The sequence below is a fragment of the Abramis brama genome (genome assembly GCF_963993115.1).
Source record: "Abramis brama genome assembly, chromosome: 1".
Taxonomy (NCBI): domain Eukaryota; kingdom Metazoa; phylum Chordata; class Actinopteri; order Cypriniformes; family Leuciscidae; genus Abramis; species Abramis brama.
The window spans coordinates 6,018,081-6,043,081 of record NC_139963.1 but is presented as its reverse complement, the minus strand read 5'-3'; the positions used below and the strand labels follow the sequence as shown (position 1 = coordinate 6,043,081).

General features: G+C 38.8%; 2 protein-coding genes across 4 annotated transcripts in view; both read left to right on the top strand.

Moving 5' to 3' along the window:
• Positions 1-6,964, top strand: part of LOC311079613 (NACHT, LRR and PYD domains-containing protein 3-like) — a 118,527-nt gene extending 111,563 nt beyond the window's left edge. For all 3 annotated transcript variants that reach the window (XM_084109193.1, XM_084109194.1, XM_084109192.1), the window contains 2 exons: positions 5,102-5,157; positions 5,233-6,964. In XM_084109193.1, coding sequence (XP_083965319.1) covers positions 5,102-5,157; positions 5,233-5,834 — 658 coding nt within the window. In that variant the 3' untranslated portion in view covers positions 5,835-6,964. The remainder of the gene's footprint in view (positions 1-5,101; positions 5,158-5,232) is intronic.
• Positions 1-22,589, top strand: part of LOC311079737 (uncharacterized protein) — a 183,357-nt gene extending 160,768 nt beyond the window's left edge. The window contains exons 2-12 of the mRNA XM_084109395.1: positions 15,221-15,235; positions 15,382-15,466; positions 15,612-15,750; positions 16,521-16,616; positions 16,703-17,086; positions 20,531-20,632; positions 20,707-20,939; positions 21,033-21,150; positions 21,249-21,339; positions 21,841-22,188; positions 22,293-22,589. Coding sequence (XP_083965521.1) covers positions 15,428-15,466; positions 15,612-15,750; positions 16,521-16,616; positions 16,703-17,086; positions 20,531-20,632; positions 20,707-20,939; positions 21,033-21,150; positions 21,249-21,339; positions 21,841-22,138 — 1,500 coding nt within the window. The 5' untranslated portion in view covers positions 15,221-15,235; positions 15,382-15,427 and the 3' untranslated portion in view covers positions 22,139-22,188; positions 22,293-22,589. The remainder of the gene's footprint in view (positions 1-15,220; positions 15,236-15,381; positions 15,467-15,611; positions 15,751-16,520; positions 16,617-16,702; positions 17,087-20,530; positions 20,633-20,706; positions 20,940-21,032; positions 21,151-21,248; positions 21,340-21,840; positions 22,189-22,292) is intronic.
• The last annotated feature ends 2,412 nt before the right edge of the window (positions 22,590-25,001 follow it).

Genomic DNA, 25,001 nt, shown 5'->3' with positions numbered 1-25,001 from the left:
ATTTCTATTTATTTTAAAGCAGATTCTTAGAAACCTATTATTTATTCTTCTTGAAAAAAAAAAAGTATGGATATATATGCATGTGTATGTGTGTATTTTTATTTTGTTTATTTTGTATCAGATTCTTAGAAACTCATATTAATTCTTCTTGAAAATTTTTTTTGTGTATATGTATATATATGAGTGTGCATGTGTATGTGTATATATATATACATATATATAATATGAATATGATATATTTGCATATTTATTTAACTTAGTTTATGCATTTAATTTATATTCCTAGATATTCTTAGATACATAATAATATTAATATATTCTTCTTGATTTGTCAATTCAATATACTGATGTCTGTCTTGTTTTGAAATAACAAATGTGATTATTTAATGAGCTCATATTCCCTAAAAGTCACATGTTGGAATATTCAAGGACTGAGGTCTTCTGTTTTTGGTATTAAGAGCCAACATTCAGACTTTAAAAAGGAAATTCATGATTCTGACATCATAATACTGCAGGAAACATGGAATGTAAGAGATTTGTCCACTGGCTGCCCAATTGAATTTAGGGAAATAGTTCTACCATCAACGAAACTAAGAGGGGTGACTCAGGGCAGAGAGTCAGGGGGAATGCTGATATGGTATAGAGCAAATCTCATAGACTCAATCAAAACTACAAATCGGAAAATTTTACATTTGGTTAAAAATCCAAAAAGACATCGTCTCCACAGACCGTCACATATTCTTGTGTGCTATATACCTCCCCTCCAGTCCCCCTATTACAGTGAAGAAACCTTCTCCATCCTGCAAGATGAGATTAGCCATTTCCAGACCAAAGGGAATGTGTTAATGTGTGGCGATTTAAACGCCAGAACTGGAAATGAACCAGACTTTGTCAGCACACAGGGATACAAGTATATTACAAACACCAGCCACCCTCTGCCCTCATACCAGCTCAGAAATAATTATGACCAATTCACAAACAGAAGTGGGAGAAGTCTACTTGAGCTCTGTCGATCACTGGGCCTGTGTATAGTGAACGGTCGCATACGGGGAGACTCTTTTGGTTGTTATACCTTTAATTCTTTCCTGGGCAACATTACTGTCAATTATTTCATCACAGACATTGACCCAGTGCATCTCAGAGCATTCACAGTCAGTCCTAAAACACCTCTGTCAGACCACTGTACAATTACACTCTATTTAAGACAAACTCATAACAATGAATCACACAGACAGCCCTCTCATTTACTGACCCTACAAGTGGACAAAAAACAGCACAGAATATTATCAAAATGCAATAGAAAGCCAAACTATCAAATTATTATTAGACAAATTTATAACTAACACATATTCACAAAATAAATTAGGCATAAATCTGGCACTAAGTGGCATTACCAACATATTCCACCAAACAGCATCCATGTGCAATTTGAAAAAGAAATCATCAAAAAGGAAACCAAAAAACACCAGCGAAATGTGGTTTGACAGTGAGTGCAAACATATCCGTACGAAATCTTTCAAATCAAAAACACAGAGATCCTGACAATGAAGAACTCCGCCATCAATATCATGAAGCTCTTAGACTGTACAAACAAACTCTAAGAGTAAAAAAGGAAGAACACACAGAACAATTATTTCAAGCAATGGAGGAGTCAATAAATACCAGTAACTTCTGGAACAACTGGAACAATCTCTATAGACCACAACAGGAAGAATTGGCCATTCAAAACGGGAACATATGGAGGACACACTTTGAAAATCTGTACAAAACAACTGAAACAAATCCTGCTCGAAATGAACTAAAAACCAAATTAGAAATCCTGAAAGAAAAAATTAAAGACAATCAGATCCCCCTAGATTTCCCAATCACAGTAGATGAGCTTACAGAGAGACTGCATGCATTAAAACCCAACAAGGCATGTGGCACTGATGGAATATTAAACGAAATGATCAAATACACCAACGACAAATTCAAAACCGCAATAATCAAATTATTCAACATTGTTTTGAGCGTAGGATATTTCCCCGACTCCTGGAACCAAGGCCTGATTACACCTATCTTTAAACAAGGAGACAAATATGAGCCAAACAATTACAGAGGCATATGTGTCAATAGCAACCTGGGGAAAATATTCTGTTCGATTATTAATGCAAGACTGCAGAACTTTCTTAAAACCCACAAAATTCTGGACAAAAGTCAAATTGGTTTTCTGCCCAAACACAGAACATCTGACCACATCTACACCCTCCACACCATCATCGATAAACATGTTTACCAAAATAAATCCAAAGTCTTGCTTTATTGACTTTGAGAAGGCTTTCGATTCGATCTGGCACGAAGGACTTCCTAAAACTACTAGGAAATGGGATTGAAGGGAAAACATTTGATTTGATAAACACCATGTATAAAAACAATACATGTGCTGTAAAAATAGGAAATAAACAAACAGAATTTTTCTCCCAACATCAAGGAGTCAGACAAGGTTGCCCATTGAGCCCCACTCTATTTAACATCTATATAAACGAATTAGCCAAAGCCTTAAATAAATCCACTGCCCCCGGCCCAACCCTGACGGACTCAGAGATTAGATGTCTCCTCTTTGCAGATGATTTAGTCATTCTGTCAAAAACAAAAGAGGGACTACAACAGCTCCTCGACGTCGTAGAGACATTCAGTCAAACGTGGGCTCTCAAAATTAACTTCGCAAAAACAAAAATAATGATTTTTCAAAATAGATCCAGGTGTAGGGAAAATAAATATGTCTTCAGAGCAGGAAACCAAGTCCTCCAACACACCCACAAATACACATATCTGGACTAAAACTGAGTTCAACAGGGAACTTTAATCTGGCTGTGAATGAACTGAAAGCAAAAGCAATGAGAGTCTTCTACATGATTAAAAATACTATTCGACATAAAATTCCAATTCAAACCTGGCTAAAAATCCTAAAAGCAATAATTGAACCCATTGCTCTGTATGGCAGCGAGATATGGGGACCTCTCAAAACCCAAGATTTAACAAAATGGGAAAAAGAGGAAATCGAAACTCTGCATACCCAAATTTGTAAAAGCATCCTAAAAGTAAACAGAGCGACACCAAACAACTCGTGCAGAGCTGAATTAGGACAATACCCCTTGTTGATCACTATCCAGAAAAGAGCTGTGAAATTCTACCAGCACCTGGAGCGCAGTGACCCGAGCTCATACCAGGCTGAGGCCCTGCGGTGTCAGGAGCAGAACCGGCACCGGAGCGCAGTGACCCGAGCTCATACCAGGCTGAAGCCCTGCGGTGTCAGGAGCAGAACCGGCACCGGAGCGCAGTGACCCGAGCTCATACCAGGCTGAGGCGCTGAGGTGTCAGGAGCAGAACCGGCACCGGAGCGCAGTGACCCGAGCTCATACCAGGCTGAAGCCCTGCGGTGTCAGGAGCAGAACCAGCACCGGAGCGCAGTGACCCGAGCTCATACCAGGCTGAGGCCCTGAGGTGTCAGGAGCAGAACCGGCACCGGAGCGCAGTGACCCGAGCTCATACCAGGCTGAGGCCCTGAGGTGTCAGGAGCAGAACCGGCACCGGAGCACAGTGACCCGAGCTCATACCAGGCTGAGGCCCTGTGGTGTCAGGAGCAGAACCGGCACCGGAGCGCAGTGACCCGAGCTCATACCAGGCCGAAGCCCTGCGGTGTCAGGAGCAGAACCAGCACCGGAGCGCAGTGACCCGAGCTCATACCAGGCTGAAGCCCTGCGGTGTCAGGAGCAGAACCGGCACCGGAGCGCAGTGACCCGAGCTCATACCAGGCTGAGGCCCTGCGGTGTCAGGAGCAGAACCGGCACCGGAGCGCAGTGACCCGAGCTCATACCAGGCTGAGGCCCTGCGGTGTCAGGAGCAGAACCGGCACCGGAGCGCAGTGACCCGAGCTCATACCAGGCTGAGGCCCTGCGGTGTCAGGAGCAGAACCAGCACCTGAAGCGCAGTGACCCGAGCTCATACCAGGCTGAGGCCCTGCGGTGTCAGGAGCAGAACCGGCACCGGAGCGCACTCTCACAGCTGATGCTGAAACTACAGCCAGACCAGCACAGCACTATCTGGCCCAACCAAATTATTAAATTACAAAAACAAAATTACATTTCCTATTGGAAAGATGCTACTAAAGCACAAAAGAAGATGGAACACTATTTACACCTGAAAAGAGACTATAAACCAGCAGAATACCTGAGCTGTGTGAAAGAGCATAAAATGAGAAAGACCCTGACCAAGTACAGGTTGAGTGACCACAGTCTGTCTGTAGAGAGAGGTGTGTGTGTGTGTGTGTGTGTGTGTGTGTGAGCAGAGACTGTGTTCACTGTGCTCTCAGAGAGAGGTGTGTGTGTGTGTGTGTGTGTGTGTGTGTGTGAACAGAGACTGTGTTCACTGTGCTCTCAGAGAGAGGTGGAGACAGAAGAACACTTCCTGATACACTGTGATCACAATCACAGCATTAGATCAGACTATTTCACTAGATTCCAACAACTAGAACCAAATTTTATGGCATTACCAAAATCAGAAAAATCAAATCATATTTTGGGAGAGGACTCTAGCTCAATCACAACAGCAGCAAAAAAAATATGTGACAGCCACAAACTATGAGAGTCAGCCAGTGGACACAACTAAAGTCAGAATCATCCTTATCTCGTCTGAATGTTGGTACAAATGTACAAAGGTGTTTTTTTTTTGTTTTTTTTTTATATAAATGTATTCATGCAATTGTTTACTGATTGATTTATTAACTTTATTGATTATTTGTTCATTGCTTATGTAATGGCCAGTGCTTTGGCAATACTGTACAAGTCATGCCAATAAAGCTCATTTGAATTTGAGAGACAGAGAGAGAGAGAGAGAGAGAGAGAGAGAGAGAGAGAGAGAGAGGGGGGGGGGGGGAGTGTGTGTGTTAGTGTTTGAATTTTAATTTGTTTATTTTCCTTGAGTGAGGGAGTGTGTGTGTGAAGCCTTTGATCAACAAGAAAATCTCTAATTTATTAATATTGAATACGACTCATAGGTGTACTTTAATTAAAGTTTTGTTTAATTATTTGTGTGTGTGTGTGTGTGTGTGTGTGTTTTCTAGTGTGGATTACGGTTCAGAAGTTAAAGAGTTCATGATGACATCAAGACTACACAGATGTAAGTCCTCAAACACAGTTTTAGTGTGTGTTGTTGTAAATGTTGCTGTTGTAATGTGTGTGTTCTTGTGTGCAGATGCCGTTGATCTCACACTGGATCCAAACACAGCACACACTCGTCTCGTTCTGTCTCAGAAGAACAGAAAGGTGATGCGTGTGAGAGAGATTCAGTCGTATCCTGATCATCCAGAGAGATTTGATGGGTATTACTGCTGTCAGGTTCTGTGTGGAGAGAGTCTGACTGGACGCTGTTACTGGGAGGCTGAATGGAGTGGAGATGATCCTCATATATCAGTGTCATATAAAGGAATCGAGAGGAAAGGAGGGAGTTATGACTGTGTGTTTGGATATAATGAGAAGTCCTGGAGTCTGAGACGCTCTGATCACGGATTCTCTGTCCGTCACAATAGTAACTCCACTGATGTTTCTGCTGGTTCAGGATCCTGTAAGAGAGTAGGAGTGTTTGTGGACGTGTCGGCCGGCACTCTGTCCTTCTACAGCGTCTCTGACACACACACACTCACACACTTACACACATTCACACACACATTCACTGAACCCCTCTGTGCTGGATTTCGACTTTATGATGTTAACTCTTCAGTATCTCTGTGTCACATTAAACAACACACACTGACTGACTCACACCTTTACACACTTACACACACACAAATTCACTGAACCCTCTGTGCTAGATTTACAGTATTTATTATTCAGACTCTTCAGTGTCTCTGTCACATTAAACACACACAGACACACACACACACACACACACACACACACATATAGTTTCTTCCTTCTGTGTTGGATTTACACTTCCTTATTCCAATTGTTCAGTGTCTCTGTGTCACATTAAACATAAACACACACTGACTGACACACTCACACACACTCAACACCACATTCCCCTCTTCTGGATTTGCAGGGTTTTTTTATTCAAACTCTTCAGCGTCTCTGTGTCACATTAAACAACACACACACACACACACACTGACTGACACACACACTGTAAAAAAAAATTGCAAAGAAAATGCCAAAATTCCCATTTCCCCAAATTTCAGTGTGTAATTACATAAATACACACACTCACTAAATTGTCATTTTTCCAGTTGTTTAACTGATTGTGTCTCTGACACACACACACACACACACTCACACACTTACACACATTCACACACACATTCACTGAACCCCTCTGTGCTGGATTTATAGTTTATTATAACTCTTCAGTGTCTCTGTGTCACATTAAACAACAAACACACACTGACACACACACACACACACACACTGAACACCTCTGTGCTGGATTTACACTTGATAGTGTTAACTCTTCAGTGTCTCTGTCACATTAAACAACAAACACACTCTGACTGATACACACACACACACACACACTGTAAAAGAAAACAAAGAAAATGTGGAACCATTTAACAATTTCTCATTTTTATCAGAAGTGTGTAATTACATAAACACACACACTCACTAAATTTAGATTTTTCCTGTTGTTTAACTGATTGTGTGTGTTACTGCATTATCACCGTTATTGATATTCACACACTTTATTTGTGCACAATGTGTTATTAAAATCCTTCAGATGATCTGATTAAAACAGCTGGATCTCAAAGGATTATTATAATCAATAATGTGAGATGAATAACACATCATCTATATAATCATAGAGATAACTGTGAAATGAACATTAATCTACTGTCACCTCCAGTATTTCACTGTTAATTCACATGTTTTATTACAGTTTAATCATGTTATTGTAGTTTATGGTCAATAAACGCTTGTTCCTGTTTCAGGCTGAACATGTTTCTTCAGTTGTTGATCTTTGACTGTTATTTTCATTCATGATAAACGTTTGTCAGCCTGAGTTTCACTGTTTTTACACGTTTGCTTTTTAATGTCCAGTTTTGACTGAATCACTTTATGAATCTTCATCAAAAGAGAGTTTGGATTGAATCTAATACAGAAGAACTGTTGAACAGGAAAGTAAATGAGTCTGGGACAAATAATCAAAGTCAAAGTAAAAAACACTTTATTTTAATGTGTAATTATATATTTAAGTACTGAGTAATATTAAGGACATGTGCGTACTATAGGGTTAGGGTTAATTTATAGTTATTACTATAGTAAATACATGTAACGTGTAACAATGACACTGTAAAATAGTGTTACCAACAAAAACATGTAAAAACAAAACATGTATCAAGTGTTTATAAATGTACGCAGTATTCGTGTTTGTTTCATATAGTTTTAGAAAACTTTTATATTATTTTCTACAAGTTTAAAAACTGTAATGTGGTTTACGTAAAAATATAGTACATATTGTCCTTAAACACCTTTATATGTGAGACTACATCTGAATTATATTGAAAATATTAATATATTAAATATTAATATGTTTAGAGTGTACAAAGTTGCATTAAATTAATGGTTGTTGTTGTTTTTAATGGAAAGAGTTTCTCATTTCCCCAGATTAGTGTGTCAACATGCCCCATTACAAGATCAGTGTGTGTTGTTAATAATGCGCTGTTTTCCCCTGTGCAATAACAGTGAAGATGAGAGTGATTTGTGTGGAGAAATGAAGCAGATGTTGACTGGAGTAAAGTGTGAGTTCTGCTCTCGGTCTCATATCTGGTGTCGTCAGACCTCAGGTGTGAATAAAGCTGAATTGAATGAAACACTCAGCTGATGTTTGTCTCTCTACTGGAATCACACACAGATCTAGTTTAGCAGAAGGAAAATCTAATGCAAGTGTTGCTGGAGGAGAAAGAGGACAATCACTGTTTTGACTGGTTGTCTGTGAAGAACTCAATATTCTTATTGCTCTTTGATGTCAATGTTAATATTAGTTTTGTTTGATTTGTGTAAATTGCAAAATAATAGATGAACAGAAAATGATTGTAAAGTTTTGACATTTGAAAGGCCGAAGCTGATGAAGGTAAATTTAGAATTTTCATTTTTGAGTATAATTTAATAATTTAAATCTGTGACTATGAAAACAAACAAGGCAGGGAGAAACGGTGCGAATGAAAACAGAGTGTTAGTGGCGTGACGCTCCCTCCCAGAAGGGGCGAGGAGGATGAGGAGATGCGAAGGGATGGTGAAGGGCTGGTGAAGGGTAGGAGAAACCGGAAGAGGATACAGGAGGAGGTTCGGGAGGGGGACGGCTGACCAGGAGGAGGCAGAACTGAAGGGTCAGATGTGTCCAGGCCACAGCCAGAACTGTGATCATGGTGGTACATGTCCTGACTCCACTGTGGGGACGGCCGGAGGCGCTGGCGCTGGAGAAAGAGCCCACTGTGGTGCCGAAGGGTCGAGGTGATGGAGCGAAATTGAAGACCCCGGAGACCTCGACTGAGGCTATGACCCGATGACGGTGTGTGTGATGATGTCTTCCCTCTTACACAAATGCTGCTTTTCCTTTTAAGAAACGAAACCTTTAAATTATATTGTATGCCTTGAACTTGTAGACTCTAGTAGTATAGAAGAGATTGCCAAGAAAATTGATTCGCAGGCAACTGTGTGAAGCAAAATGTGTGTTTCCAGCTTTGACTTGGTGTTTCAATGTTGTAAGAACTGATTTTCCTGCTAAGACAAAACTCACCCTGCAATAAAACGCACCCTGGACAGAAGATCGAGAGCACATGACATTGTCTTGTCCAAACTTATCTCTTTGTTTATATGCATCCCCCCTCTCCCTCCTCAAGTCACTAAAAGTTCACTGAGATTGTCTATATATCACATATGATGTATCTTGTGAATCTATTGTTTTTCCTTTTCATGTTATGTATCATTTTAAATGTCTCGGTGCGATTGGTAAAATGGTCTTAATTTCATTGCGGTCATTGGTATTATGAGAAAGATTGAAACCTTCGGAGAATCCTGTGCTTCTCTTTGGGTGATGTCTCTTCAAGATATCTGATAATACTCCCCTCTCCCCCGAAACCAGGTGTACATGCTGGGGTACATGAATTGACCCAAAACAAACTCTAAACAATATTTGTATAACCCTTTTGTTTTGGTCTGGGTATTTAAGGATAGGCGACAGAGCAGTCTTCGGGACCCTGTAACCAGGAACATCCCCCATTCAGTGCTTTTTCAGTGTTTTCCCATTGGAAAACGCTCACACACCACTGTGTGTCTCTGTCAGGAATGTATTGCTTACTTTTAGAGTCATCTTTGAGTAAATTATGTCATGTATTTATTATTTCTGAATTGGCTTTTAATCATTTACTTGCGTAATTGGCATGATACAATTTTACCTGACAAATAAATGCTACATCTTGATTTATTCTGAAGTTTTCTGAAATCATTATTTTAGTAGATTATGAGGAGGCTGGCGCTACCACAGCTCTGTGTCCAGGATAGGTCAAACTAAAGGCGCATATGAACGGAGCAGAAGGCACGTCATCTGAAGACCTTTTGATTTCTGTCTATCACTGACTTGGCAAGTTGTACAGAAGTGGCTAAATAAACTACACTTTTTTGTATGAGTGATCAGTAGGCAACCGACTTAAGAGGTATTAGCAAACCCTGCACCCTCTGACCAAGATCAGACTGGCGAAGCTGTGTCCGTGAGATCCACGTAAACCCGGGGCATGTGACTCTGTGCGGCATCGGGTCCCTTAATGAATTAATCATTGAAAATATGGGATACCCAGAATAATCAAAGATCTAAATTACTTCATAATCAATATTTATGATTATTTTCTAATAAGAAACACCATCTAAATTTGATTATCATTTGAAATTGGAGTCAGATTAAGCGTAAAGCTTAAAAGAAATATTGCAACTAAATTCCAACAAATTAAGTGAACTTCACTGGAGCGCTGAAAAGACATACACGCATTATCCCTTTGTTGTCAGTTGTTACGTAAATAATGTAATCATACTCATCAGCCCGAAAGTGCAAAGACAGATCTAAATCAGCATCGTCATTCATACTCATGTAGACGAAACGACATGTTTTAGTAAAGGCGATCCACTACCGATAGGGATCTTTTTAATGGGAGAGACCAGTTTGCCATAACGAGACAAAGCTTTAGCTAATATCTCATCACTTAAAAACGGTGGTACATTGGATAACGTAACTTTCTTTGATGGTGTAGAAAGCGGAAGTACAGGGTTAAAAAGATCATCAATAACTATCCCTGTCTCAACTAGTTCGTTCGCCTTTTTAACAGTACTGAGAAATGCAACAGTGGCATTATTCATCCTGGAGGCAGACATTATGTTTTCATGCCCAACCACCTACTTATTCTACCATCTACTTATTAAGCACATTCAGAATTTAATACTGTATCAAAAGTGTTACTTCAACACCACTGTAAAACTACAGCAATCGATTATAGTGACAATATTTTTAACGCATCCCACACAGCCATAGACACAGAGCTACACTGTCTTGTAGAAACACAGAGATATCAAAAATCAGCACATCTCTCAACAATGGTGGCAATCATTTATTTATATATTTATTCATACTGCAGTGCATGCTGGGAGTGTTATACTATCCTGGAACCCAGCATGCATTGCTACATGAGACTTTTGATTGTCCCATTTTTGAGATTCATATGCTGATTGTTGATGTCTGTGTGTGTCTGAATCAAGCGGGAGTTAAATATGTCTTTATGCATTATGTGATTTTAACATCCATCAGAATAACTGATTATAGAAACATTGCTGGATTAATGTTGTAGATTCTCAGATATATAATAACTATTTAGTCATACATTCAAATCTTATACACAGTATGAGATCAGAGTAAACAAATGTGTTTTATAAATTCACAATTACAGCAATCAGAAAAAAACTAATGTTATAAAGTCAAGGGTCAAGAGACCAACTAAAGCAAATACTGATCTCCATCATGGTGACTACAAACTTTATTATATTAAAGGGCCCCTATTATGGATTTTCTTGTAGTGTGTAACATGAATGAAAACATCCTGCAAAGTTTTAAATCTGAAAGTGCACCGTATATAAAGTTATTGTCTTTCAAAAGTAAGAGTTTACTGAGACAATTAAATGAATCGTCTTTCAAACGAGTCATAAGCCACTTCGTTGTGACGTCAAGACTAAACATTATATTGCCTGCTCACTTACTGCATGCGCAGACACCAAGCGTGCCGCACAAGCCCTGAAAAGTGAAGCCAAAGCGTGAAGCCAAACTCTGCCCCATGCGTACGAAAGTTTTAGAGATGGAGCAGTTTGGCGACACCAATGGTGAGGTGGAGTTAAATGTCTTTTTGGTCACTTTTAGACTGAAAATCTAAAGAAAATTAAACATATACAGAAAGATAATACAAATATAATTTCACTGACCAAGCCTGTCACTTGAAGCAAATATCCATTCCTTCTTAAATGTCCGCGCCAGCGAGCGCTTTGGGCCGTTTAGTGAAACTGATGCAAATAACAGTTTAAATAAATAAAATAATTTAAACTATGTTTTACTTCTGATATAAACATTTAGATTAAATATGCCATTCAAATTAATGGAGTTAAACACCTAAACATGAAATCCTGTGGCGTGCTGTGTTTTAATGTTTTAACCACAGAGATAATTGCTTATCATGATAATACCAGATTGTCTGAGAAAATAGTTTCGTGCAATTAATGCCCAAGGCCTATGTGTTTCCATTAAAAATATAAATCAATTAAAAATACAATCTGGCCAGTGGAAAAGATTGAGAAAAACTTTCTCTTAAAAGTATTTTACACTATTTGATTTATGCATTCAAAAACAAGGCAAGGATAGGCAACTACTTGATTTTTATTAATGTAATGTGTCTTGTACCGTTAAACGTTATCACGTGGATGAATAATCATATGCAAATGATATGCAGATGAGGATCTGCATATAGTAAAACTAGGCGTTGTAAGCTCCATATATGGTTATTTCGGGGTGGAGACGCATGTGCGCACAATCTTCCGCTGACTGGGATTTATAAAGTGAATTCTGCGTAGGTTCTGGCGTACGAACGGTTTTATTAGTCTGAATATTTTTGGGCATACGCCATTTTTAGCTTTCGGGCGCACGTACACTTTTAGTAAGGTTCCTACGCACAGTTTTAGAAATGAGACCCCAGATGTGCTTCTCAATTCTTATTTGTGCATCCTCGTTTCCTTTCCTTGTGTCTTCAGCTCCACCCCCTGTAGGATACGAGGGAAGGACGCAAGGAAAGAAAAGGAGGACGGAGGAATCGAATGAAAGCTTTTTTTATACATTGGAATACTTGATCACTCGAGCGTCACTTCACTGCGTCATCAGCAGCGCTCAAAGGATCTGCCCTTACAGTATGTTGTTGAAGTTTGGCTATTTAAAAAAATCATACTAAATAATAATAATGCCTTGTTGAAAAATGTGAGATGTGTGGTTTATATAAACTGCAAAGGTAAAGTATAAATTAAAATGATTGTGACTGATGTGAAGGGGGAGGAGAGTTTATACGCGTGTCACGTTTAGTCAATAAAACTCTTCCGCGTAGGATACACCTGTGTATCCTCGCTCATGACTCCTCTGGAAGCCTCCTCACTCCTCGATCCTCGACTCCTCATGGTGCAATTAGAGAATTGAGATGTCCTTTAAGATGGCTGAGCTCGATCGGTTTCCGGGTCATAGGATGGAGGACGGAGGAGCGAGGAGACGAGGAGGGATATTGAGAAGCACCCCAGGCCTGGTCCCGAGATCGCTACTGTGCAGACTCAAGCCCCAAGATATCAGCGCCATATCCGGACACTGGCGGCTTCAGTTCTCACCAATGGAAGAGAGCGAAGGGCCGTCATCCATCTTTTTTTACAGTCTATGACAAACACCAGGGAAAACTTGAACCTCAAACACTACAGCTGATTCCTGTGGATACTGGATAGCATCATGCCGAGAAGACGGCGCTGTGCTCTATAATGTGAAGGTGAAGCCAGTTTTTTTTTCACTGCCCAAGGACGAGCATGTGAAGAATCAGTGGTTAAAGTTAATCTTTACCAAGATATCACAGCAGTATAATCCTAAACTTTTGCTGTGTTCCCTTTATTTAACTGAAGACTGCTTCTCAAATCCCAAAGTTCAATGTAGGATTCACAAACCGCTTGCTCTAAGATGCCTATTGGATGGAAAGAGTCAGTGATTATTCCTATTAGGAAACCTAGGAAAGGACCCGTCAAATCCAGAGAATTATCAGCCAATAGCATTGACCTCACATATAGGAAAGAGAGAATAGCATTTTATTTGGAAAGTAGAGGAATTATATCTCCTCATCAGAGTGGTTTCAGGAGAGGAAGAGGAACTATGGACCCCATTATATGTTTGGAAACAGATGTTAAGAAAGCTCAGGTTAATAAGGAGTCAGTGATGGCAGTCTTCTCTGATGTCGAAGAGGCATATGACATGGTTTGGAAAGAGGGGTTAATGATCAAGCTTGATAGGATAGGAATAACAGGTAGAATTTTATAATTGGATTAAAGATTTTGTATTTGATAGATTTATTCAAGTCAGAATTGGGAAAGTTTTATCTGGGAGATATATGGTAGAAAATGGTACACCCCAGGGCCGCGTCATAAGTCCAATACTCTTTTCAGTTATGATAAATTATGTATTTTCTCAAGTTCACCGGTATCACGCTAAAGCGTGTAATACACACGCTGGTCCACTAGCGGATGCGTGTTTGCCTCCTCAAGGCGTGAAAATGACACGCATGAATGAAGGGTGAGTACCAGCAGGGGGCGATAATTTCCTCAATGCCAACAACTCCCCACGGACCAAAGAGAGAAGCGATATATTGCATCCAAATTTCCCGCGTCGTTCCGGTCGGTCAAAGCCATATTTGTTATTATGGTTCTGTAATTTAAGAAAATCTAACGTTGCTGTAGCCTAACGTTATGTGTGTGTGTGTGTGTGTGGACTGTGGAGCTTTTTAATCTATGGTGCTGTTAACGTTACCGTGGTCAATAACGTTAATAGAAATTGATATTAATTGGCTACTTAATTAATCACAGAAAGCTGCAGTGACTGCATATTAGGTTATATTACGTTTATAAGAAGTTGTTATGGGCGATGGGAAGTAACTTTAGATAAACCCCGCTGCTTGATGATGATATGTGCGGATTTCGATCCTGAAATATCGATACTGATGTTGTAGGCCTAACTTATCTATTCTAAAGGATCTATCCACACATAAAACATGTCGATCCTAAGGTGTTTTTTTTTTTTAAACCAGTAATTTTATTTATTTAGCACGAATTTATTTTATTCAGAAAGTATGCATTAAATTGATTAAACGTGACAGTAAAAGCTTTTACATTGTTACACAAATATATATATTTCATGTAAATGCTGTCCTAATAATTATGATGCTGAAAACTCAGCTTTGATCACAGGAATAAATTACATTTTAACATATTGTTTTAAATTGCAATAGTATTTCACAATATTTGTTTTTACAAAGATTTACTGTATTTTTGATCAAATAAATGCAGCCTTGGTAAGCAGATTAGACTTCTTCCAACATTAAACATCTTACCAACCCCAAACTTTTGAAAACTAGCATGTAACATGTAACATTTACTATAATTTTGCTAGTTTGTGCAATTAAATTTATTTTGATTGATCGTTAAAGTTCAAATGGATTGTGTTATGTTCTGTAATTGTTGTTAATAAATCTGTCAGAAGAAAATGTGCAAAGGTTTTACCTATTGGGGTACAACAGTGGCAGTCTTTAAAAAAATTAACAATGGTTTTACTACGGTAACCATACAAATCCAGGAAGCCTTGCTGTAAGAGAATTAACTATGTTTTTGTTTTCCTTTGTCCAACAGCTCCTGTTTTTACCCACCATCCTTCCCTGTTACCGCCACCTGTATCTCTTCATAAGAAAACCAACGGCTCTTTTAAGAGCCACTCCTAATACTCCAGTCCTCTCACACACTCTCTCACACACTCTCTCTCTCTCTCTCTCTCTCTCTCTCTCTCTCTCTCTCACACACACTCTCTCACACTCTCTCTCTCTCTCTCTCTCTCTCTCTCTCTCTCTCTCTCTCTCACACACAATTTCTTTCTTGTAAAGCTTCACTGTCTTCAAGTAAGTATTGTTACTCTATTCTTTATTTTTCTTTCACCTTACTCTATCTCTCACTGTCCAAAACATTTTTAAAAATGTAGTTTTATATATCCTATACTCTGTCCTCAATTCTTTTTGTCTGACCGTGTTTTTATCTTCCTTTCCAGTATAGTATCTTTGAAATGGCTGCTCAGCAAGACAGAGGGAGAGCAGATGATGCTATTTTCATTGCAGACTCAAAACCAAACCAAAGTGAGTATTTTTTTTGAGACAGTGATCTTCCAGTATTGGTAATAATACTAAAGAGCGGGAATTAGAGTGCAAAATTTGAATGAACTGCTCAAGAGTTGGCTGTATTTCAGTGTTATCATACAATGCTCACTTTCTGTCATGCAAGGCAAAGGAAGCGAAGGGCAAAGCACCATCTGCTAAAGGCAGTAAATGTAATGTCCGATGGGTGGAGAGAGATGCTGAAGGACGTCCACTGCTAAAAAGAAGCAGAAGTGGAGAGACACGAAAACGTGCTTCAGCTACAGGTAGTCCATGTCTTCCAGGATTATTTGTGATTACCCACCCAATCTTTCTTAACTAAGTATAACTGTGCCCATTGTATACAGAATTCAGCTTGCTATTTGTTAGGTAACATAAATATGGTTTTGTGTCACTTTTGAAACATAGACCACCAAACTGTGGGGCTTCCAGTGCACAGCTTTTTCCTTTATTTTTTTCCATGGTAAAACTTAAAAGGATTTCTGTTTCCGTTTTTTAATAATTTTCCTTTGAATACTCGATGTTAAACTGTAAAGTAGGAGAGAGGCCGCACTATGCATATATACTTTCATTTGCACTGAAGGCAAGCGCCGAAACGCGTCTGTGCAAATAAAAGTATATATGCATAGTGCGGCCTCTCTCCTACTTTACGTATTCTAATTATCCAGGCCAGCACTCTTAAAGTTTATAAGTATATGCATTAAGTGAAGCCTGCTCCTATCCTCACTTACTTGTTAAACTGTGCCATCAGAAACACAACATGGTGGTGGATGTGTTACTTATGTTATTGACTTCACTGTAATGCTAAGCAATTCCAAAGAAATTAAGTGGAAGTGAAGCAATCGGTGTCAGGTTCATGCTGCTAACAGTTCAATATTATGTCCATATAATGAGGAAAAAAAAACGTATAGAGATTAATGGAATTGTCAGACATGTCAGTTAGCCTATTATAGCCTTAAGTCACTAATGAACACTGTATTATATGCTTGTAAGACATGAAAATTGTTATCTCGTTCCTTTCTATCTATCTTTTCAGTTGTTTCCGTTGTTGGCAGTGAGGGAACTACTCCTTTTGAGTCATCTGAGGTGGTTCCCACAGTTACCCAATCAAACTGCTCTCAACACTCATTTGGTAAGATGACACCTGACCTTACTGTAATTAAGCAAGTTAGCAATAAGCGTGAAAGGAATGATTATTTTCTTATTTCTGTCTTTTAGACAGTGAGATGCAGAAACTGCAGGACATTCTGACCTCAGCAGATGTTCAAGGCACCAGCAAGTATCCTTCGACATCCACATCATGGTGCTTGCGCCAATCTGTAGCCCAAGATGAGTGGCGGAAAGCAAGGTCCCATCACATCAACTGCTTGCTGTCCTGCAATGTGGCTCCAGAAAATAACTGCAGCCACTGCACATCTCCTGCCGTCATTCGCTGCAGAGACTGCATGCCCCAAGAGTGGCTGTGTATGGATTGTGACACACACATACACAAAAAACTCACCCTCCATAACAGGGAGTCCTGCATTTTGGGAATTTACAAGCCCATTGAGCCAACAGTGTGCTGTGTACAAAAAGAGGGCAAATATACACTGGCCAATCAAGGTAGTGTTCTGGGCCCGGTTTCCCAAAGCATTCTTATCTCTAAGTAGTTCTTAACCTAGTACTTAAGTTCTCTCTTAACCTTAATGCACGGTTCCCGACATGTTCGTACGCTAAGTATATCTTCTGTAAGTCACACTTTCGTAAGGTTGGTCCAGACCATTCGTAAGCTCTCTCTTAGAGTTGTTTGCAAGTCAAACTATGGTATGTTGACAATGTTGTGGCTCAACAATGATTTTATGCTATATATAATGATATATATACTAATAAAAAAAATGTCCGCAATGGATACAGGACTATTTATGAAGTTGACTTTATTTGTTATTAGAACTAAAATGGTGCTAATTAGCCTTGGCTATTTTCTAATGTCATTAAAGCATTAATGATTGTCAATCTATAATTGGCATCACTTTTGATAATTATAATCTGGCAACAATTTGCCTCTAATTGCTACACTACTATAGTGATCACGTACACTACATGGTACTAGTACTAGTCTACGTACTAGCTAAACACATTACACAACACTACACTACACTACTAGCTACTCTAGCTACTCGTACTCCTCATGGACAGCTACTAGCTACAGTACTAATATCGTAACTACACGTATCGTAGAATCGTACTCGTAACGTCTAGCATCTGACACATACGACCACTCGTACTTACACTACTCCTCATGGTACACTACAGCTACTCGTACTCCACTATGTACTAGTACTAGTACTAGCTACTAGCTACACGTAACCTCATGGTATACTCACAGCTACTGGTACTAGCTACACTATGGTAACCACACTACAAGTACTCTACTCGTACTCTAGCTATCAGCTACACCTCATGGTACTCGTACTAGCTACTCGTACACCACAGTACACTACACTAAACTAAACTACTCGTACACGTACACTACCTCAGGTAACCACACTAGTCTGGTACTAGTACTCCACTATGACACTAGCTACTACTACTAACCACATTACACTACACTACACTACACGTACAGCTATCAGCTACACTCATGGTACTCCACACTATCGTACTAGTACTACACTGACACTAGCTACTAGCTACTCCTCATGTACTACTACAGCTAGTAGCTATAGCTACTCGACTAGCTACAGCTAAACTACCATACACACACTACATTACACTACTCACAGTACTCGTACTAGCTACACTACACCACATTACACTACACTACACTACACCACACTACACTACACTACACTACACCACATTACACCACACTACATTACACTACACCACATTACACTACACTACACCACATTACACTACACTACACTACATTACACTACACTACACCACATTACACTACACTACACTACACTACACTACACTACACTACACTACACTACACTACACCACATTACACTACACTACACTACATTACACTACACTACACTACACTACACTACACTACACTACACTACACTACACTACACTACACCACATTACACTACACTACACTACACTACACTACACTACACTACACTACACTACACCACATTACACTACACTACACTACACTACACCACATTACACCACACTACACTACACTACACTACACTCTACCACATTACACCACACTACATTACACTACACCACATTACACTACACTACACTACACCACATTACACTACACTACACCACACTACACTACACTACACTACACTACACCACATTACACCACACTACATTACACTACACTACACTACACTACACTACATTACACTACACCACATTACACCACACTACACTACACTACACTACACTCTACCACATTACACCACACTACATTACACTACACCACATTACACTACACTACACTACACCACATTACACTACACTACACCACACTACACTACACTACACTACACTACACCACATTACACCACACTACATTACACTACACTACACTACACTACATTACACTACACCACATTACACCACACTACACTACACTACATTACACTATACTACACTACACTACACTACACTACACTACACTACACTACAAGTTAAAGAAAACCCTTTATCATATTCAATATCTGTAGAGAACAGGCCTCAAAACATAAGAATATCTGTGAGTGATCAGCCCTGTTAAATACCCTTATATGGGCAATGTATCCCCCAGGATACAGGCATTCAATGCCTGATAATCAAAGTTGTGAGAAGATTATTTAAAAAATATCCACAAGAACATGTAAAACTATCCTTAAAAAACTATTTTCTAAAACAAAATCTCTCTAAAATATCACAATCGTGAAAAATATAAAAACACTTCCCTTATAGCCAGTGTCTTTGTCCACGTATGCTGCCATTTTGGATTTTGATACAAATATTTGGAATGTTGGCATAAAGTCACATGACCTGATTACATGACCCATCACCCCATCAGTGTTTCTCATCAACTGCAACCACATAATGCCCCTCCCCCCATGGCCCTTCCCCCCACAGCCTGTTAAATGACTGTATCCCCCAAGATACAGAAACTCTTTAAGGGTTAATGTTGACAAAGGAGCGTACACGTTAGAATTTCTGCATCAAAAATTGACATATGCCCAAATGACCACGTCTCATAGCTGATTCATCTTCATTCATTTATAGGGCATTGAACGCAGGTCACATGGTTGTCAGAGGATTCCCTTTCCACTGCTTTGCCTCATGCATAGCTTTAAGTCAAACACACAGATAATGTACATTACAAACTAATGTCTTTACGCAGCCTCTTCAAATGAGACTTTATATCTGAATGTGCACTTAGAATGACACTGTTTAATTTCCTTCTGGATAAATAAGGTATCTCATAGATAGAGCATAATTACATAATTTTTAGAAGTCGTTAAACCCATGTAAAGAAGCTGCACAAGTGGCACAACGGGATAAGGAGGGTGGATGATTAGCGAGGGATACCCGGTTCGTCTACCCGTCACAACATATTGTGTGAACATATTACTGACAATTTAACCATTTAATTAATAGGCTATATTTTACTGATAACTTACACTATGTTAAAATAAAAGTTACTGGAATAATTTGAGGAATGTTTCATTTGGATAGAACGTGTTGTCTTTCTTAACGCTGTAATGCACCGTGTGAAGTGTAAAATCGATTCCTGAGCAATCGATGCCAACTAATTCAGCACCTTCACTTGGGACAGCGCCTTTGTTAAGTTGAACTTAAGCGGCAGCGATTTAAGAAGCTTCCAAGAGACACTTCGGGGAACACACTTAAAAACATAAACTACTTTGGTAAGATATATCTTTCGAGTCTTCTTAGCAGGCTAAGAGTGAGCGTTATCGGGAAACCGGGCCCTGAACCTTTTTTTTAAAAAGTGATTTTATTTTTTATTTTTTACTTTTATTGTCTTAATTGGACATATTTTTAATGCTTTCTCACTCATTTTTTCACTTCTCTTTTCAGTATGTTTATTGCCTACAGTGAGACCTGTCCAGTTATGTACTTGCGACCCTTCAAACGTCACAGAATCAGCTGGCAGAGCAATCATTTTGGTTTGCATAAATGGTATGAATTATGCTTTATATTTTTATTTATTCTTGTCCCCTTGTGTGTTACAATGTTCTACTTTTTGATTTTAGGTCGGTATGATTTGCACTTGCCAAACTTGCTGTGCAGATTATGTCTGGCACATTGGACACCTGACATGAGCGACCTAATAAGCAGTGGGTATTGGCCGGCATCTGTGAATGCTGACACGCTGTTTTCCATAGATGTCTTCAGCTCATTTGAAGAAATGAAAACTGTTGCACCAGGTTTATCTAGACAAGGTTTTCTGCGGATGTTGGAGAGGAGGACCTGTCTCTCTGGAAGGGTGAGATCAGTGTAGATCAAAGTTGCCTCAAGTAGAGATGAGAGAATATTAGTGTAGCTATTTCATTTTACTCTTTACTAATCGACTGTGCAGGGAAAATACATGGAGACGTATTCCACAGAAGCTTCATGGGATACACATTCTGCCAGTGCCAGTGTGAGAAAATGGCAGATGGCAACAGAAAAGTGTACCGGTTTCGGCAGTCAAAAGGGTTAGTTGTTTTACACTTGTAGTTGTTTTACTTAATGTAAAATTAACAGAACATATAATGTCTGACACTGAACATATATTTTTTCTTATTCTATCAAGGTCAGAGGAACCCTATTTTGATGGCACCTTCATTGCCAAGTACACTGATGTACACCATTTTGTCGATGAGATCAGGAGTAAAATCAAAAGTGTTAGTAAAATATGTATTTTTTTGCACCTTTGATTTATATCCAGAATTTGCAATGTATGATTGTTTTATTAAATATATAATTTATCCCTAGTTGGTGTAAGCTTATATAATACACTTAGTTTGTTACTAGCACTTTGAGCATGGTGCACTCTTTCAAGCAATCTTGTGTTGAGGTTTAAATTAGATAATGGTAAGTGTGGTGGCATCCAAAGTGGCTAGTTTAGTCATTCATTATGTAATAGCAGATCTCTGCAAGAGATAGTGACTATGCATGCAGTTTGTCACCCTGCCTTTCAACTAGTTTGTGTAGCTAGAGTAGAGAAAGTAGAAGATGCATTTTCTGAAGCTGCTCTTTAGTAGTAGTTTGAAAGTAAACCTTTGTCACCGATCATTACAAAGATGCCAGTTGGTGTGATGTAACCGGACTCATCCTGATGGATGAAGTAACTAGTTAGGAAAAATAGCAACTTTCAGTTTAACCAGAATTATTGTGTCATGCAGACTGCCGGCAAAGGGATCTGTGGAGCCAGTCAGTGGTCTGCTGCACGCGAAACGGCCAGAAGAGCAAGCAAACTGGATGAAGAGGGCCTTGAGGTGGTTGTCTGCAGACATGGAGTGCTACTCAAGGCTCTTAACATGTACAGGGGGGAAATATTTGCTTATCCGCTGTACCTGCAGAAGGAGCTCCAAGCAGCCACAAACGGACAGTTCTATTGCACAGATATTGCTTGCAAGTATTGGCCTTACCTTGAGAAGTTGGCCGTCTCCATGTTGGACCTCAGACCTTTACTGCAGATGAGACCATTCCTTTCTGTCATGCATGCCAAGGCTCATTCAACCAAGTGTGAGGTACTGCATATTCTTTATCATACCATTTTAAAATATTTTTTTTTTTATTACTTATATAATACACTGTATATGACTATAATTTAAGTGCCATGCTGATTTGTAAGATAATCTGGAGTGGCAAAAATCAGGAAGGTGCTGGCACAACTGCAGGGGAGGAGGTCGAAATGGTCAACAGCTACTTGTCTCGTTGTGCCCTCACAACTCAGTACATGACAAAATCTGGTCATTATTGCTCATTTATATTATTTTAGGAAACCTGTCTTTTATGTCTTTTTATTCTAACTGTCTAATACTTTGTACTGAGATTACAAATATTGTATAATATGGCAAATATACAGCTGTAAATATTCTAACATACAGTACATTAATAAAACTGCATTACATCTCTCTTAAATGAAAAATCAATTGTCAATGCGTGAATGAACTGCAATACCATGAGCATTAATGGGACTTTCCTCCATCACATCATTTTGTTGTTTAAAGCCAGGAATGATATGCGAACTGTCCATGCTATTGGGTGGAGCCGACAGAAGTGGGAAGGCCTTCATCTTGCACTATCCAGCAGATACATCAAGGTATTATGTTATGTCTGAGTTATGTATACAAAGCTTTTCTCAATTTTCCTCACTTTTTAAGATTGCAAAGTCAAAAATCTTTTTTTTACACCAGACTTTGAAAAAGGCTGAGGCTGAGTCTCAGAAACTGGAGGATTTGAGCAGTGAACTGGGGTGTCCTGAGAACATCGTGCATCAGTGGGTACATGATGTCAGACAGTGGGCTACTGACGGTACAGTATTTTATGGACATTCTTCTAAGTAGTTTACTAATACTGCAATTGTATAAGTGAGAATCTTTGCCATGCATATGGATTAAGTAAGGGGGCGCTGTCCTGTTTTTGTCTGATATAAACTTGTGGGCTTGTAAAACTCCTTTGACACTGTTAACAGTGATTTAAATGAACTTGAACTTGCAAGACATCATAATAATTTACTTGTATTATTGTTGTTGCTTTAAGATTCTGTAGGTACCAGATGTGATGACCAACATAACCTTCAGAAATCAATTGAACAAATGTTTCTTGGTGTTCAACAAAAAAAAGCCAGCCTTTATAATCACACTGGTATGTTGAAAACATCTAATATTTGTGTATTTTTTATTACTTGCATGTCTAATTGCAGTGGATTGTTTTGGTATTATAGTGTTTTTAGGTCCTTAATTTTAAAATGTCTTCCTTTTAATTTTACAGATATTAGGCCTATTATGCCTTTTAAGTCATTTGATTTTTTTACATTTTGATGTATTAATTCTTAAGTCAGTTATAAGTATTTCATGTAACTTTCTGATATCTGTATACACATGCTTGTGCATCATGTTTTCTGTGTTTTTAAAATTGTATAGACAGCAACAAAATTCAACACTTGCGTCGAAGAAAATTGTGGGAAGAGAAGAGAAAACTCCTGCAAACAATCAAGCTCTACAATGAGCAGGGGGGGAGGAGACTGTGTGTGTGTGTGTGTGTGTGTGTGTGTGTGTGTGTGTGTGTGTGTGTGTGTGTGTGTGTGTAAACTAATGATATGTTGTATATGCTACTGTAAACATATGTCACATTTTATCTGATTAAATTTCTATTACATGTTTGCACTCTGCACCAGTATATGGGATGTTCATACACTACTTGGGCTTTGCCTGCTGCTGTTTAGACTGTACAGGTCAAATTTTAATCGAAGGGATGTTATTTGTGTGACTTCAGAATCCACCAACATCCTCACCAAGAAGAAGATTTTTGATGTGTACATGTCAAAAGTGCGGCTTCAAGAGGAAAAGATCATTGTGATGAGGGAGATGAGACAGCACTGCACCTATCTCAGAGAGCTGGCTGGAAACATTAGGACAATGATATCAGAAATGTCTTCTGGCAGAAACAGTGGTAAGATGCTCACTTTTATTACATTTTCAGGTCGGTTTTTAAGTTTCACCTCCGATGTTTCATGGACTATTTCTACAGTCAACTGTGGTGCTAGAGCTTGCGAATGACAACAGCCTCTTGCAGTGGTGACTTTCCCAAGCTTTGCCCATCTCATCTTGTCAACATAATGACCTTTACTGTACAAAAATGTTACACTTACAGTAATAGTTTGATTGTTTTATTCACAGTGATTGTGGATACTTTTGGAATGAACCATTTACTGTACATGTCACTACATTAAATACTTTCCAGAAATGACTGATCAATACCCATAGTTGAGTCTTAAGTGTAGTATTTCCTGTTGTTATTGCTGCTGTTATCTTGCCAAGAAAAGGAACTAATTTACCATGGCATTACTTCAGGTAACTATAAAAATATGTTGTACATGCATGCAAACTAGTTCATGCTGAGCTGTTGTTTTGATTTGTCTTCTTGAAAATAAGATGTTAAATTACTGATTTTTCATTTTCATCTTAACATTGTATGCCAGTTGTTCACAGGGTATATTACACAGGGTGTGTAATCGCACAAAATAAAATTTTCACATGCTAATTGTCAAGTAGGTATACAGTTATGTGTTGTATTAATTAGTAAATACTAAATTATAGCCATAAATAAGATACATTTTTCATTATCCTGCTGAATAACTTTGCTCTGGATACAAGAATTAACACTAGACAACTGGTGTTGTAAATATCAGCTTACAATTATAGGCTATTTGCTTTAATTCATGTCTACCATTTTATACATACATATATGTATGTATGAATGTCCTTGTGGTCTTTGTATCACATATCACTTTGTTCTTTAGGCCTACATAAAAAAAAAAAAGTGCTATGTAAATAAT